Here is an 18,965-nt window from a genome sequence, read left to right on the forward strand (position 1 = left end):
GGGGAGTTATTGCTAAATGGGCACAGAGTTTCTGTCTGAGGCAATGAAAAGGTTTTGGAAATAGTGGTAACAGTTGTACAACACTCTGAATGTCGTTAATGCTACTGAACTGTATCTTTAAAAAAAAGTTAAAATAGCAATTTTATATCATATATATATTTTTTTTACCATGCCAGAAAAGTGCTTACTTTATGTGAACTTTAATATTGTAGTTTTGTTGCAATTTAATAACTTTTGATTGTTAGTAGGAAATGTATTTTTGTTTGAATATACTTAGGTAACATCCTAATAAATTAAGTTAAAAAATGTGGTTACTAGTAAGTACTTTAGCAATAGCTTTCTAACTATGCTCCCTTATTAATGTCTTTGTCATTGAAGTCATACTGGCTTAAGTATTTCAAATTATTTTACAAATTTAAAATGTTATGAATAAATTGAGGGAAAGGACAACTAAGAACACTTTATACAGCTCTATCAATGCACCCTTTTTCTGTCTAATCCACTTAGGAGTTTCTCCCTATGAGGAATGCAAATACTAACACTGGCAAGATTAAATCCTCTCCTAAAGACCTATTAACCAGGTGAAATAAATAAAATGACTCAACTGTCCGCAATTAGAGGACAATGATACATGTGTCCATCCTAGTTCTCCCCCCCAAAATAAATGTATATTCTTTTAAAACCGAAATTATAGTTTTGTGTTCACAGCTGACTTCTGCGTGTGGTTAATTGTAATACAAGGCCGTTAAAACTATCTAATTAGTCACATTTAAATTAAACACCAAAATTCCTACATAGTGCCAAAGTCATGCATTCAGACCCCCTGACTTTCATTTGATTTAAACACCGGTTAGTATTAATCCTAAATAATCAATATAGGGCTCAGTGGTTGAACGTCTGCTTTTGGCTCGGGACATGATCCCAGAGTCCAGGGATGGAGTCCCACATCGGGCTTCCTGCATCGAGCCTGCTTCTCCCTCTGCCTATGTCTCTGCCTCTTTCTGTGTCTCTCATGAATAAATAAAATCTTAAAAATAAATAACCAATATAAACATCATTCCTCAAGAAAATAAGATTCATACATTTTATCTCCTGAAGAAAACACATTTTTGGGATTAGTCTCAAAACTAGTTTAAGATACTCTTTGTGGGGTGTCTGGGTGGCTCAGTCAGATAAGCACCTGCCTTTAGCTCAGGTCATGATCCCAGGGTCCTGAGATCAAGCCCTGAGTTGGACTCTGCTCAACAAGAAGCCTGCTTCTCCCTCTCCCTGTACCCCTCCACCCCGCTAATGCTTTTTCTCGCTCTCTCTCAAATAAATAAATAAAAAAAATCTTTTTTAAAAACCAAAAACATAATAGATAAATCTTTTTAAAAATATTGTTTTTTGAACATTCCTTTAATTTACTAAATTAAATAAAAATTTGCCCACAGGTTAAGTGAACAAAGTGAAATCTATCTAGTTAAGGTCACATGACAGAGCAGAGGCTACACAATATCAGTCTCCTCAGTTTTCCAGTTTATTTCCCCAACAAATTGCACCAGGGTTAAATAAATAATACAGAGGGCTATTTGAAAGACTTGATATCTATAAAATGTCTGTTTTTTATATATTGCTGTCCTACATCTAGTAAACTATCAAGGACTTCGATCAACTTTTCTAGTACTGGTAACAGATTTAGGGTGATTACAGGTTTAGTCCTTTTTTTGAGCAATAGTATACATATGTCACATGGCAAGGGAATAGGCTAGGTGTTGGACAAAACAGGCTTACACAGAAGTGAACTTACAACTTGAGGCTTGCTTATGCTCTAGTCTAAAAAGCCTAGGCTTGGGGATCCCTGGGTGGCTCAGTGGCTTAGTGTCTGCCTTTGGCCCCCCGTGTGATTCTGGAGTCCTGGGATCAAGTCCTGCCTTGGGCTCCCTGCGTGGAGCCTGCTTCTCCCTCTGCCTGTGTCTCTGTTTCTCTCTCTCTGTGTCTCTCATGAATAAATAAATAAAATCTTAAAAAAATAAAATAAATAATAAAAAGCCTAGGCTTTTAAAATTTTTAGTAAAATTCAAAGAATTTAAACAAGATAAAAATCAAGATAACTCACTTTCATTTTAAGCCTATAGTTCCCAAGGAAACATTTTACTTCTGATAATAAATGGAATCTTATCAGAACATTTTTGGGATGAGTTGGGATGTGAAGTCCTGTCCTCTACAGCAGAAGGCAGGACCTCAATTTGTTATACCTGATTGGTACTCACTAAACCCATTTTCACCATGGCATAAAACTTACTATTTATAGTTTATCATCAACTTTTATTTTCTTCATTACCTCTCAGTGACTCTAGGAAATTTAGAACTTCAAGGTCCTAAAGGAAAGCAAGCACTTTAAAAACTACCTTTATTTAGCTACTCATCTTCCCTGTAATTGGTACAAAGCCATACTTTTCACAAGGTATATTGCATTCAGTTCAAATCAGCCAAAATTTTTGATGGCGTATACTATGTTTAGCATACTACTAGTGCTATAGTAAAAAAAAACATTTGTTTCTAAACAAATTTATGTGTATAAAGTCAATGGTGTCCAAAAGTTAAAAAAAAAAACCCACAAAGCTACTGTATAATCCTGGGCTAAAATGAATTATCTATATTAAATACCAAACTAATGAGATATTTTATAAATTTTATAAATTTGTCAATGTCTTGAAATTATTCTGCTTTTGTGAATTTCTACTGTTCGTATTTCTTCTAGTCCCTTAAGGAGATCTACTCTGTAATGTTATTAGGAATAAAAATGAAAGCAATTTCTTCTGTGATGCGTAGAATTTTTAAAAATTGTCACAAAGTACTCTGACATACTTCCTTCCAACAACTTTCTACATTCCAACTCATATTTCCATTTTCTCTCTACCTGTTTTCATCTTTCTGATTTGTGGCTATCTTGTCTCCACTCAATAGAGGAAACTTTTGTTTGGCAGATAAGTGGTTTTGGTATAGTTAAAAATGTCCAGATTGTGTGAGTGAGAAAGGAAGTTTAAATGAAATCAAAATACTCAGATTTTTTTCTGATAAAGAAATTAAATATTTAATCAGTCCATCATAACATATATATATATAAATATATAAGCACAAAGAATGAGTGCTCTTTTAAAAGAACTCAGAACTGCCTTATAAATAACTATACATATAGTAATTATATACTAGTTACCTATAATTGAAAGACTATATATTACACACATATCATTAATTTATATCTATATTAATTCTATGTATTATTTTTTACTATTAATTCACACTGCCATTTCCATACTTTTTAAGAACAAAAATAAAGGAGAAACTTCAAAAGTTTATTAACAAATACTCATTATTTTCAGTAAATATAGTGACATGTAAAAGTTACTTTAGCAATATGTGCATTATACTTTATATCATTTTGATTCAAAGATGAAATAACTAGACCTATTTTTTTAAAGAGGATTTTCTTAGATTTTTGTTATAAACACTGTAACAAAGTATGTTTTTATAGGTCTTGAGTTCATGCACAATATGTTTCTGGGATCATAGCCCAATAGAAAAACATTGCTATTCAGTGGGGAACAATATTTAATGGCAAAAAGAAAAAAAAAAACAGGATGGAGAGAATGAGAAAGAAGAATAAACAAAAAGATGATGGACAAATGTAAAAGGTCTATGAGAAACTGGAAAAAATGTATTTGGGATAAAAACATTAACATAGTTTATGATATTTATATTAAAAACATTTTATTTGCTGAAAAAATAATTCTTAAAAACGAAAATATAGTCAACATCACATGCAGACTAAGGTTACACCTCTTATTTGGCTATATTTGAAAACTTTTTTCCCCCAGTCTGAAAGCAGCCTAAAGCCAAGTGACCATATCTGTTAAAATGTCTTACTTAGGGAAATTTACTGCAAAAATTCAAACACATTAACTCTGCCTCAATATTTATTAATGCAATAGGTTCAGTTCAAAAGCTTTATGAAAAGAACCATTTGTTCTCAAAAGTTCAGGCATTCATATACCAGAAAGCAGTTGTTGAATCAAATAAGCTCTATAATTTGATATAAATAAAGCTATAAAGCCATGACATCACCAAAAAAAGAACCTAGTGTGAAAATATTAACTAAATGGGTTTTGAAGGCACTGAATTCTGGATATCTTAAAGAATCCCAATAATACATTAAATTCCTTGGATCCTCATTTTAAAGTCAGAAATCCATTTCCAAGCATATGTGCACAAATACCTTAGCCTCTTCATGCCTGCTTGCCTGTCCCACAGTCAAAGAAGGCAGGATATTTGGTTAGGCATATGTTTATGAATAAAGACAGGAAAATTCCAACTTTAAAACCAAATATTTTCCTTGTTTAATTCTGGTATCTTATTGGTCCATATGCTGCCTCCTCCTCACAGTATGGTACCCTCCTCACAGTATGCTACCAAAATCTCCTGGATTTTGACTTTCTTTTGAAACATAAGGATTAACATCAAGCAGACAGAATTGAGGAGTGGAAATATTGTATGAGAAAGAAGACCAAAACTGATGATGATCTACATATATACTGACACTCTTGCTGAAGACTTTAGGTGCTCCATAAATGCTTACTGAATTGCTGTTTTGTGACATTTGTTGTGATAAATTCATCTCCTCCTCTAATTTAAGAATCCTCATGAGTTAACCACAATCGGTTCAGTGTAATTTAATGTAAAACATCTGGTGGCACTTTTAAATGCTAAAGGATAGCATTTCACAAACTTTGCCTGCCTCCACACCGCTGCAGCAGGAAAAAATGAGGTTTAACACAGAAGCAGAGAGGGTTATCAGGAGAGTTCCTGAACACATCATTTGATTATATTGACTGTCTTGCCCAAGGCCAGCCCCACTCCTAGATTTTCTACAGAATGCTCAGACATTCCTTCTTCCTTTCTGGCTTCAGCTAGCAGGATTTCAATTTCTATAATTTATAACCAAGAGAATACTAATATAGGGTGCCTGTCGATTAAAAAAAAAATATATATATATATATATTGTTTCTGCCTCCATATGTTCATGTGTAAATATCAGATCCCCACCAATATCCTATTATTGTAATTGACAATGTGGCTATGACTATCAGGAAAAGAAGTAATAAATCTGAGAAATAATCTTAATCCCTATCAGAAATTCATAATACAAATTACAAAGATTCCCAGAAGTTATCCAGTAAAGAAATCTCAGTTGAATTCACATTTACAAATCATATTTGCGCACAAAATCCTTTTTTTATGAAAAGACAGTAGTCTTTTAGAACTACTAACTGGTTAAAACACAGGTTGGGAAATGATACTTGGAAAAATGGCTATGATCCCTTAGATGTAGCATGTAAAGAAAAACTGAATTATTACTATTCAGAAAACTGAATTAGATTTATATTCAGAAAACCTGAATCTAATATTTTTATTTTTTTACTTTTATTTATTTTTTAAACAAGAAAGGAATTTATCTCAATGAGGCCAACACCCGGAAGAAAGCAGACTAGCATCTGTCTCCAAAGTGCTGAAAATACTTCTAGGTTTTTATCAGGAAAATATGGGATAAAGGTAGGTGGGTAAATGCAGCAGGGGCAAGTAAAGATCAGGTTGATCATTGTTTTGGGGTTAATCACATGGGGTCTTGCTGGCCAGAGCAGTCCCTATTGCTTGAGGGGGTAGTTTCATTTCCTATGCCAGCAGGATCTTTTGCCTGAGTTAAGAGATAAAGTGGGCTTTCTAATATATTTATTTAAAATACACCAGGAAAAGATCACAGAACTCAAGTTTGAATGTAAAAGTAGTTCATCTTTTAGACTGAAACTAACTTACCTGCATTGAAATAAGAATGAAATCAATTAAGCTCCCAATTCCACAAAAACCTACAGTGCAAAACTTTAACAAACCTAGAAAAGAAGATAAAGTCACTTAAAACTTGGAAAGTCTTACAAATATTAATTTTTCTATTTCCGAATAACCATTAGGTATACTGTACTGCAAACTCTTTTATATCAAGAATATAAAATTAGCATTTTAAAAACTCAAATCTTTACCTGAAAATATGAGAAAAGTTTAAATGACCCTCTATATGGAAAAGTCACAAAAAATTATAATTCACTTAAATATAATGAACTGAAATGAAAATTCAGTATAGCCTCACAAAATTTCTTTAAAGTCCTAAAGAAATAGATCTTTAAATCTCAGTACAATAGAGCTACAGAACATCTTAGTCCTTATTTATTTAGACTTAATACATTATGTGATTGAAATTTTAATACATACCACAATAGAAAGTTTGAACAAGTAAAAATTGTCAAAGGCACAGAAAAAATAACCAGGATAAACTGACCTTACAGTTAAATTGCAAAATTTTATTAGCAACCCAATTATCTTTGTCCTATACTCAATTATCTTAAATTTATCCTATGCTTTTTTCCTAAGCATCTCAGGTTTATTAACTCTATAGTCAAAATCATCAATTCTATACAGTATATACATCTTGGCCTTCAGTCGCAACCTTGGAACTAAGGTATTTAAACAGATCATAACAGAGCATAGAAACTAGGACATACACAACGATATAACACAAAACCATGATGATGGAATAAAGAGGCAGGTTGGGGGTGGGGGTGGGATGAGTAATCTCTCTTCTATATTTAAACTTAAATTGCTTTCCAGACATCGGATTCTAGATATAAAAATGGTAGGAAACAAGACTCTTCGTGAAAGGGTAGTTCTAAGTATCAACTACAAATAGATGCCAGCTAAAATCACAAGAGTCGATGAGATCACCTTCTGCACATAATCTGGAAACACACAAATAAGACTGAAATATGTAGGTACATTAGATGATTATTTTTTCCCTTTTTAGTATTAGACACAGAGAAGAATAATGTTGTAAGTACTAAGATATCACATGTTAGAAATCACTTTAAAAGTGCTAAAATAGAGGGATCCCTGGGTGGCGCAGCGGTTTAGCGCCTGTCTTTGGCCCAGGGCGCGATCCTGGAGACCCGGGATCGAATCCCATGTCGGGCTCCCAGTGCATGGAGCCTGCTTCTCCCTCTGCCTATGTCTCTGCCTCTCTCTCTCTGTGTGTGTGACTATCATAAATAAATAAAAATTAAAAAAAAAAAACAATTTTAAAAGTGCTAAAATAGAGAAATTATATAAAATTCTGCATTCAGTTTTCTTCAAAACACTTGTTATGTTACTAATATTGTATATTTATTCACTATCTGTCTCCCAGAAGTCCCATTAGGGGAGGGTCTTTTACCTATTTTATTTACTCCTGTGCCCTTAGTACCTACATTATCTAACACATGATAGATGCTCAATGTTTGTAAAATGAATAAATTGTCTTAGCCCTTCTGTTTCTTAAAGTTCTCTATTTAGCCATTATCTTTTTTTTTTTTTTTTAAGATATTGTTTATTTTGGGGCAGCCCCGGTGGCTCAGCGGTTTAGCGCCACCTTCAGCCCAGGGCCTGATCCTGGAGGTCTGGGATGGAATCCCACGTTGGCTGTGGCTCCCTGCATGGAGCCTGCTTCTCCCTCTGCCTGTGTCTCTGCCTCTCTCTCTCTCTCTCTGTGACTATCAAAAAATAAATAAAATTAAATTAAATTAAAAAAAAAGATTTTATTTATTTATTCATGAGAGACAGAGAGAGAGGCAGAGACACAGGCAGAGGGAGAAGCAGGCTCCATGCACCGGGAGCCCGATGTGGGATTCGATCCCGAGTCTCCAGGATCGCGCCCTGGGCCAAAGGCAGGCGCCAAACCGCTGCACCACCCAGGGATCCCAAATAAATAAAATCTTAAAAAAAAAAAAAAAACATTTTATTTTTTTGAAAGGGAGAGAGAGAGCACAAGAGGAGGCAGGGTCAGAGGGAGAAGCAGACTCCCTGCCAGCAGGGAGCCCAACTAGGGGCTCTTCCTGGGACTCCAGGCACCCCTAGCCATTATCCTATATAACAATTCCTTTAATTATTTTTTTTCATTAGCCACATTTTATTATAGTTGCTCTGGGAACTTGATCCACTCAACTTGGTATATTCTATCCATTCACTCATTGTATTTCTGAAAAATATCCCTCTTCACATAGCTTTTTAGTGTAAATTTGGAAATATACAGAAGCTCCCTTTTTTCAATTTTCTTATAAAGATTAATATTGGGGGCAGCCCAGGTGGCTCAGCAGTTTGGCGCCGCCTTCAGCCCAGGGCGTGATCCTGGAGACCCGGGATTGAGTCCCGCGTTGGGCTCCCTGTGTGGAGCCCTTCTCCCTCTGCCTGTGTCTCTTCCCTTGTGTGTGTGTGTGTGTGTGTGTGTGTGTGTGTGTGTGTCTCATGAATAAATAAATAAAATCTTAAAAAAAAAAGGATTAATATTGGGACGCCTGGGTGACTCAGCAGTTTGGCACCTGCCTTCTGCCCAGGGTGTGATCCTGGAGACCCAGGATCAAATCCCACATCAGGCTCCCTGCATGGAGCCTGCTTTTCTCTCTGCCTGTGTCTCTGCCTCTCTCTGTATGTGTCTCTCATGAATAAATAAATAAAATCTTCGGATCCCTGGGTGGCGCAGCAGTTTGGCGCCTGCCTTTGACCCAGGGCGCGATCCTGGAGACCCGGGATTGAATCCCACATCGGGCTCCCGGTGCATGGAGCCTGCTTCTCCCTCTGCCTATGTCTCTGCCTCTCTCTCTCTGTGTGACTATCATAAATAAATAAAAATTAAAAAAATAAATAAATAAAGTCTTCAAAGAAAAAAAAGATTAAGAATGGTTTTGGGGACCTGGGTGGCTCAATCGCTTAAGCCTCTGCCTCTTGATTTCACCTCAGGTCATCTCAGGATCCTTAGATCAAGCCCCACATCTGGCTCCACATTAGGGATTGAGCCCAATTAAGATTGATTCTCTCTCCCTCTGCTCCTTCCCCAATGCCCCTCTCTTCCAAAAAAAGAAGAATGTTTCAAAAAAAAGTTTGTCTTTAATTGCTACTCTACTAAGAAAACATAACCATGTCAGAGCCTTTGTTCTTGTCATGACCCCTTCCAACATTATTCCCTAGATTTTCTCGTTTCTCAGGCTACTTCTTCAGAGAAGTCTCTAACCTGCCTATCTAAAGCTGCACACCACTTATCCTGAAGCCCCTTACCTTATCACTTCTTCCCTATCTATTGCCTTCTTGGTGCTGATTAAAAACCTGTAACAAGGATGCCTGGATGGCTCAGCTGTTGAGCGTCTGTCTTCAGCTCAGGGCGTGATCCCGGGGTCCTTGAATGAGTCACACATTGGGCCCCCTGCAAGGAGCCCACTTCTCTCTCTATGACTCTGCCTCTCTTTGTGTGTCTCTCATGAATAAATAAAATCTTTTAAAAATAAAAAATAAAAAATGTGCATTTTAATGTATGTCATTTGTACCTCAATTTAAAGCTGCTTAAGAAATTAAGGGACTAAGTTGACTATTATAAAAAAAAATCTTTGAAAGTTTAAAGTCATTATAGTGATTTACATCCTGTTTCACTCCGAACCTGTAATATTAACTATGGTCCATCTATTTCTGCAAATGTAACACAAAGGATGAGTTTATTAATGGAAGTTGCTAATACTGCTATCTTAAACTTGTTTTAGCTTTCTAAATATAAAAAATATTTTATGAAAATAAGATAACTCCTAAGGTTTGTTTAAAACGTCTAAAGAGTCTTCTCTAATGTCCTCAAGATGAATTTAATAATATTCCTAGATGCTCCCCAGCCTTGCCCTTAACTTTTAGCATCACACATACCCCATGGTATGACTTATTACATACTTTTATTGATCTGTCTTCCCTTCTTTTTTTTTTTTAAAGATTTTATTTATTTATTCATGAGAGACAGAGAGAGACAAAGAGAGGCAGAGACACAGGCAGAGGGGAGAAGCAGGTTCCATGCAGGGAGCCCGACACAGGTCTCGATCCCAGGAACCCAGGACCATGCTCTGGGCCAAGGCAAGCACTAAACCGCTGAGCCACCCAGGCATCCCTCCCTCTTCCCTTCTATAAGCAACTGGAAGTCAATGCTGTGTCATTCCCATGTCTAGTCAATATGACTACTAAAGTAGCAAACTATATCAATAGTAAATTATCTTATTTGCAAATGAACAATGATCAACTTGAACACAAAGTAGCATACATCCTAAACAGCACTTATTAAAACCAATACAAACCATTACCTGTTATAGATTTCATTATTTTGAATACCAGTTTTTTTTTTCTAGTAGACAATGATTTTATTGCTTGAGTACATAGCAAAATTTATGCAACCAGGGCAGAGGCTGTGGATGACTCGTATTTCCAATTGGGAGGGAGGACTCTTTTGGTCTTATAATATCAAGCCAATCGGTGAATACGGCTCTCAATCAGAATCAGTCGGAATTTGGCATCCTTATCCTTATAATACCAGTTTTTTAAAAAGTGAGGTTATTTATGAGCTACCAAAAGTAGATTGACTTTCCCCCCAACTTTCCAATTAAAAAGTCTCTCTTTGTACAGACACTATTTACAAACTTCTTATTGTGAAAAGGAGTATCAGTTTTAGACTTTAAAAACTGTTTAAAAAAAAAACTGTTTTAAAATGCCAAATAAAAGTGTTTCTAATCAAGAAGGATCCATTTTTATCCTGAACCATTACTATTATAGATACATTCTTTCAAAAAGATGCAGCCAGGTGACATTAATAAAGCTCATGTTTTTGAGGGTTCTTTATTTATTCTTTAGTAACCTAAACTTTATATTTTAAAAACATGAATTCAATCAAAGGATTTATTTGGGTATAAAATTAAAAGAACAGAGATTAATTTGAGGTATTTTTAAAAATTCTGTTATTTTCTTTTATTACAGGTTGAGTCTTGCAAATACTGCTGTCTGCATAACTGTTGTAGAGAATGCAGATTATTTCATATTGAAGTTGCTATTTGCCAGACCACAGGTGTTCTATAATGATTTGGTAATAAGCTATCACTATTCTTTTTGTGTCTGGAACTATAAAGGAGAGTTTTCAAATCTTAGAACAGTTAACCTATAAATCCCTTTATTTGTCCCATGATCTGTGGATATTATATACCAGTCTAAACTGGTAACTTCAAACTAAAAAAAAAGGAATAATATAACCAAAGATTTTTAAGATTTAGGCTTAAAAACACTTGTTATTCTCATAATAAAGTATTTACACTTTAAAAGAAATACCACTATGAAAAGAGTACCTCTCTCCTGTTAACTGCTCCAAAAGAGCTATTATCTTTGAGAATTCATAATCTTTTAATGCTACAGATGGGCAAAACAAAATACACTAGTTATTGCATTAAAAAAAAAAAAAAAAAAAAAAACACAGGGATGCCTGAGTGGCCCAGCAGTTGAGCATCTGCCTTTGGCTCAGGATGTGATCCCAGAGTCCTGGGATTGAGTTCCACATCCGGCTCCTGCATGGAGCCTGCTTCTCCTTCTGCCTATGTCTCTGCCTCCCTCTTTCTGTGAATAAATAAATAAAAATAAAAATAAAATATGAAAAAAAAAAATAAAAATAAAATAAACCACAGAGGTTACAGTTAAGAATATAGAGAATATTGTTAGAAAAATAAGGTTTCATTGTAAAAAAAAAAAAAAAAAAGAAAGCTTCCAGTTAATATAGCACTTGTATACTGAGGAATCAATTAAAAGACATAAGGCTATATATAAAGTTACAGTTGGGCAGCCCTGGTGGCTCAGCGGTTTAGCACCGCCTATAGCCCAGGGTGTGATTCTGGAGACCCAGGATGGAGTCCCACGTCAGGCTCCCTGCATGGAGCCTGCTTCTCCCTCTGCCAGTCTCTGCCTCTGCCTCTCTCTCTCTCTCTCTCCCCCCTCTCTGTGTATTCTCATGAATAAATAAATAAAATCTTAAAAAAAAATAAAGTTACAGTCACAAGCTATAAAGGAATTTGAAAATTTTTTTTAAAAGATTTTATTTATTTGTTCATGAGAGACACAGAGAGAGAGGCAGATACATAGGCAGAGGAAGAAGCAGGCCGGGACCCTGGGATCACGCCCTGAGCAAAGGCAGAGGCTCAACAGCTGAGCCATCCAGGTGTCCCGGAATTTGAAATTTTTGAAAAGAAAATTTTGGGGGCCCCTAAGTGGCTAAGTCGGTTAAGCACCCCAACTCCCGATTTCAGCTCAGGTCTTGATCTCAGGATCATGAGTTCAAAATAAAATTAAATTGAAATTAAAAATAATTTTTAAATACTTTCGCAAAGGAATTTTTAGATCTTATCAAATTTTATTCAGTCTCACCATCAACACATTTCCCTTATATAATCCAGAAATAAAATATATATATAATGAAATATCACATTAGCATTAAATTACTTAGAAAAAGCAAGTTTCATATTGTATGATTTATATTATTTATTCTTTTCTAATAAAATTCCAACGATCATAAACAATTTTAAGGAAGTGCTTTAACAAGCTACCACTGCTTTTCATAACCATGAAGATTAAATAAGATTATAAGAAAAATAGAATGTTAAGTTCCATCTGTAACTATTTTCATACCAGTCAACATTGTAGTAAGGGTAGTACTACAATGGTAGTAATCATTTTAATCAAAAATACCAAAATTTCTTAACCTTGAATTCTTAGTAAAAATTTAATTTTAAAACATTTAATATTTTAAAATATAAAAACACTGTAACTTTACATGTTAGATTAGATTAGTTAATAAAACATATCAAAATCCTTAACGTTAAGACAGCTTAAATCCAAGTAAGATACAATCAAAATATTTGAATGCTTACAAGAGATAAGATTTTCTGTTAAAGATCATGACTTTGACATGCCTACTTAGTTCCTCTCACTCTGAGACCCTACTAAAAGATGGTAAGGAATTTTCAAAGTCCACAAACCCAAGAGGATAAAGAGAATAAAAGAGAAGACAATCGCAACAAAAACTCAGAAGCTGGAAGGCAGACAAATGACAGACTTCACAATCTCAAGAAAGTTATATCTTGGGCCGACAGTCAAAATATTTGAACAACTAATGAAAACAGAAAGGTTGTTGTGATAATACAGTAAACTGTTTAATGATTAACAATAACAACAAAAACCTTTACACTGCAGCATAATGTTGAATGTTAAAAATTACACTTGCAAGTTTATGGAATCTTAGCCACCAAGGGAAAAGTTCTCTCTGACTGAAGCTAAGAATAGATTGGAGTAGCAGGGGCCAGAGAGAGGCAGCTCTCGGCAGGAAACTAACATTCACTAACCAGAGCCACTAACAGAGCTTCATTACCTAGGGTTTTACTGTGCAAGGAAATAAATTTACAATATACATGCCAACATATTATTATGTGCTGCTGTAAGACAAAAACGTTAACTTACACGTTATGACGTGACAGCTCATCTGACACACATCACAAAGCCAAAAAGTCACTCATTAAGCCAATATATAAAATAGATTTATTATTCAAAATCATCATGGAATAAACTGTTCTAAAAAAATAGTGTTTCCTCTTCCATCCTAACCTTTTAAAAACCTTCTACAAGTTAGAAATCTTTCCAAAATATATTAATTCTGTCTTAAAGAGAACACAGAAGAAAATATAAGGATAAAGGCAGAAGGTTTCAGATATATTCTTACCATCACCATATCATTTTGCTTTCTCATTATGAATGTAGTTTCTCTAACCATCTACTCATCTATCCATCTATCCATCCATCCCATCCATCTATCCATCCCATCCATCCATCCATCCATCTAAAAAGAAAGCTAGACTAAAGGATCACTATTTTAGCAACTCCAAGGCCTTCTGTACAGACTAAATGGCTTTCTGATGTTTGGAAAGGCATGGCTGCTCTAACATATGGCAGGAAAGTGCCCTTGTGCCATCACTCAGGTCAAGACTATGGACGGCATCAATCTCCTTCCACCTTTCTCTGCCACCAGTCCTTCTTTCATCTAAGCCATTTCCCTTGATTCCTCCAGTAGCATCTTCCTGAAATAGGAGTCTCACCATGACTCTTCTCCACTTAAAAACTTTATGGCTTCTGATGTTTATAAAGGGTAAAGTCTAAATTCTATAACAAGACATTCAAAACCGTTTATAATCTGACCACAGACTGCCTCTGCAGTCACTTTTCATCTCCTACCATTATTCTTCCTACACCAAAAGCTAAACTATCCACCATTCGTGTGCACACATGCTGTGATACTCAGTGCCTTTGCACATGCTGTTCTCACATGCCCTCAATCTCTGTAATCAGTTCATTCTTCAAAATCTAGTTCAAACCTCATCTAAGAAGTGCTCCCCCACACCCTAAGGCTGACGAAATCAGTCCCTCTTCAGTGCTCTCATAGCACTTTGTCATAGTTCTATAACTGTATCATAAATGGGCCCACAAACATATTTATTTCATATTTATTTCCTTTTTAATCATATGAACTGTGATCTTCATCATTACTTCCAGAACACTTACTTATTTAACAGGTAGTAAATGTAGAATAAATGTCTGTTAACTGAACAAAATTGTGAATTCCAGGTAAGGCTGTCAGAAATATACTTCTCACTAACACCACAGTAAAGATTCCTCTTTGATCTCTGGTGGGTAGCAACATGGAAAGAATAAGATTAGCCTTGCTCGCTGGAAAGCAGAGCACTCAGAAACTTTAAATTTTGCTCAGTAAAGGGCTAATATAGAAGCAGAATACTACATACTATAGTAAATAAAGCATGATCTCTTGAACCAGAAAATTTGGGTTCAAATTCAGGTCACTAACTGAGTGTCCTTGGGTAAATCTCTTAATCTCATGACAATTTCCCTATCCATAAAATAAGGATGGTAACAACAAATATGTCACAGAATAAAGCAAGGCCTCTAGAGTGAGTAAATCCCTTAACCTCTCTGGTGACAATTTCCCTACCTGGTAAAGAAGATTTAAAGAGGATGATAAAGTCAGAGAGCTGTAAGGCTTAAATAACGGCAAGCACATACAAGTATTCTTTAAACAAAAGCTATCATCAAATGTAAATAGTTTTCACAAGCATTAGTAACTATGGTAAATGGAAGATTACAGCTAGAAGGAACATATGGAGGGATGCTAAGGTTCCTAAATGGCAGGCTCCACACCAGCTCATGCCAGTTGCCATAGTTCCAATCCAAACTTTTCCTGAAAGAAACAGTTTCTTCTCCCAAGGGAACACTGACAGAGATTTAGGTAAAGGCTAATACTTTAAGAGGGATAGAAGAGATATCCATTTATTCATAAAATATTTATTAAATGTCTACCACATTGCCCAATACTAAATGACAGCTCAAGCCTACTGTCCTAAGCAAGTGCCTATACTATTTTGTATGTGTTTTCATAAAGATGAAAATACAGGAAAAGTCAATTATTTCTTACCCAAGCTGAACTGTAGAGCTAACCAGCTAGCTCTATATTCACAGAGGAAAAGTATTCAACTCCGGTTATGTGGAACTTATAACTATTAATACCACGCAAAGATTCAATCTATAAGAATAGGTACATTTACCTACAAGTTTCACGAGGATTTCTTCTTGGTGGAACATACTCACCCAAGGCAGGGTATCCAAGGTAAAATCGATCTGCTCCCAACCATCCAAGAAAAAGAGACAGTGCAACTGCCACTTTGTATGAATAGCCATTTCTGTACAAAATTAGAACCTGAGTGTTATATACATGTATTTCCAACATGTAAACATTTTAGGAAACAAAACTGTTAATTATCACTTGTTAATTTGTTCATTCATCTATTCATTCATTTAATTAATGCCTTTTGGGTAGCTACTGCACACCAGGCACGATTCTAGGCTATTGGGATATGTTAATGAGCAAAAGAAACAAAGATCCCTGCCCCTAAAGAGCTTTCAATCTATAGGCAAAAAGAAAAAAAAATTTTTAAAGCAAATCATTTATTATGTTAGAAAGTCATATATGCTATGAAAAAAAGAAGTGGAGCAGGTCATTTAGGGAATTCAGAATGCCCGGGGTAGAGACAAGGGTGATATATGATATAAATAGGAGAGTAAGAGTAGGCACCATTAAGAAGGTGATATATAAGCAAAGACCTGAGGGAATTGAGTTAGTTAGCATGCCAACACCTCTCAGGCAAAAGTAATGGCTGTGGTGAGCACAGTATAACTGACATGTTTGATGTCTATAAAGGAGGCCATGAGAGCAGGAGTGGAATTAGAGAACAGAAGAGTAGGAGCTGAGGTCAGACAGATAACAAGGGGCAAAGAGGGCAAATCATGGATGGCCATGAACACCATTGTAAAGACTTTGGTTTTACTCTGAAGGACATGGAAATTACTGCAGGATTAAGTAGATGTGTGATATGATCTGATTTAGATTTGAAAATGGTAACTCCAGCTGCTGTGTTGAACACAGACTGTAGGAGTACTTGTGAGCTATTGTCACAAGAACATTGTATAACAAACCACCCTAAACCTCAGTGGCTTATAACAATAAGCAATTACTCTCACATTTGCAGACTGCAATTGGCTGTGGTTCAGCTTATCTAGGGTGGGTTCAGCAGGAGATGCTGCTTCAGGCTAAAGATTGGTTCAGTTTGCATCCAGGTTAACTTATCTAATTCATATCAGTTCTTCTTAAGTTTTTCTAGGGCCCAAGCTGAAGGTATAGCATTTACCTGGGGCAAGTTCTTTTCAGAACCAAGATTCAAGAGGAAAGCTAAACCTCACGAGCATGTTTAAGCACCCCTGCTTATTTCATATCTGCTAGCATTACGTAGGCCAAATACAATCACATGGTCAAGCCCCAAATCAACAGAATGGAAAGAATACCCTACCCAGTTAACAGTGATTAGGAGGGATGAATCTGTTGAACAATGCAAACTATCATAGGGACAAAGGAGTCTGAAGGATCTTATAGTAATCGAGAATGAAAATTAATAGTGGATTGACTTGGAGTCAGAGAAAGTTCTTCTTTCAAAGGAAACACTGAAAAGTGATCAGATTCCAGATATAGAAGTATAACTCACTGGATTTCCTGATGTATTCAATTTGGGGAATGAAAAAAGAAAAGACTAAGAATAAAGCTAAAGATTTTGTCCTATATAACTAGGGGGATGAAGCTAGCATTAACTGAGTTGGTGAAGGCTGAGGGTAGACAAGACCTTGGCAGGATGTTCAAGACTTCATTGTTGGACATGTGAGTTTGAGATGTTTATCGGATAGCTAAGTGGAGTTGTTCAAAAGACAACTGGATTTACAAATCTAGAGTCAGGGAGAAAAGTCTGGGCTAGAGATATAAATTAGAAAGTTACAAGGAACAAACAAACAAAAAAGAGAGATTCACAGACTGAGCCTTGAGATAATCCAATATTAAGAGATCAAGAAGAGGAAAATACTAGAAAGGAGACTGAGAAAGAGCTAACAGTGAAGAAGAAATAAAACTAGAAGTTAAATGGAAGTCAAGTGAAGACAGTACAGTGTATTAAGGAGAAGAGAGTCATCAATTGTGCCAAATGTGACTAATACCATATAAGTAATGGCTGAGAATTTACCACTAAATTTAATCAAGAGGAGTTTATTAGTGACCTCAGTGAGGGCAATTTTGGTGATGTGGTACGGGAAAAAGACCAAACAGAGAAGGCTTAAGAAAGCCTGTATTGAAAAAAAAATTGAAGAACAGAAATATTAGACAACTTTTTGAAGGAGCTTTGCTGCAAAAGGGATGAAACAGGGAGGTAGATAGAGCTATCACTTTAAAGTCAAATCTGATTATGTCAGCCTTGCAATCCTATGGTTTTTGCATTTCACTCACAATTAGGATATTTTGGCAGAGTTGGGGGAGATGGTAGATGGCCCAGAGACTGTTTATGCATCTAATATTGCAAGGGTGTCAGATTTTATGCTGAGGGCGGTGGTGTCCCATCTACACTGGAATGAGGCTAGAAATAGAGAAATAAATTAGTAGGCTTTGTAGAAACTCAAATTATAACCTACTGGGCAGTAGCAGTAGGAGAGAAATGTAAACAAAATTGGTTAATGCTAAGGCAGAAGCAACCACACTAAATGTGGGGAATGAGGAAAAAGGAGAGGTCAAGAATGACTCCAAAGTGTTAGCTTATGCAACTGAGTAGGACAGGGGCCATTCACTAAGACAAAGAAGGAGATGATTTGAAGAAGAGGACAGATTCAGTTTGGGACCTTAATATACGTAAAAATGGTGAGAAAAGCCGAAGAGGTGAATGAATGAAAAAGGGAAGAGGACAAGTATATAATCTTGGGGATATCGAGATTTAAGGAAAAAAACAAGATTTAAGGAAAGATTTAAGATTTAAGGAAAAAAGAAGAGGAGTCAAAGAAAATGGAAGAGCGTTTTATACTAGAAATCAAAGAAAGTATTTCAATGAGAAGGAAATGCTAAATGCTGCAGAAAGATTAAGATATGGACTATAAAGATCCATTTGATTTGGAACAAAGATTGCTGATGAATTTCAGCATTGCCAAAAGCTAGACTACATTAGGCAAAAAATTCATAAAAGGTAAGTATTGTGAAAACAAGCCTTTCAAAAAGCTTGGCTGAGAAGGATAATGAAATTAGAAACACAATTATCTATATATTAGATCATCCTAAAGAATAACCTGAAAACAGGTGGCATAGCAGAGATTAATTTGTTCACTGAAGCACCACTCTTTTTCTCATGGACACACAGCTACATGTTTTAGCCCATCTTGCATTTAAGTGTAGCCATAACTGAGTTTTGCCCAATGTAATGAGGACAGAGTGATGTATGCCATTTCTAGATCTGGTCCATAAAACACTCCTACACAAGGTTCCTTTTCCTCTTTCCCATCTGCTGGCTGACTGGAAAGGATTCAGAACGAGAGGAAGCAAAGCCACAGATGAAAGGAGCAAGGCTCCTGCATGACTGCATGGAGCAACAATC

At 35.8% G+C, this 18,965-nt stretch overlaps 1 protein-coding gene across 3 annotated transcripts in view; it reads right to left on the reverse strand.

Moving 5' to 3' along the window:
- Nucleotides 1-18,965, reverse strand: part of TM2D1 (TM2 domain containing 1) — a 42,978-nt gene that overhangs the window by 9,951 nt on the left and 14,062 nt on the right. For all 3 annotated transcript variants that reach the window (XM_055306587.1, XM_055306588.1, XM_055306586.1), the window contains exons 4-5: nt 15,604-15,695; nt 5,854-5,927 (exon numbers count right to left, since the gene is read on the reverse strand). In XM_055306587.1, coding sequence (XP_055162562.1) covers nt 5,854-5,927; nt 15,604-15,695 — 166 coding nt within the window. The remainder of the gene's footprint in view (nt 1-5,853; nt 5,928-15,603; nt 15,696-18,965) is intronic.

Source organism: Nyctereutes procyonoides, unplaced genomic scaffold, assembly GCF_905146905.1.
Source record: "Nyctereutes procyonoides isolate TBG_1078 unplaced genomic scaffold, NYPRO_anot_genome, whole genome shotgun sequence".
In the NCBI taxonomy this organism is placed as follows: domain Eukaryota; kingdom Metazoa; phylum Chordata; class Mammalia; order Carnivora; family Canidae; genus Nyctereutes; species Nyctereutes procyonoides.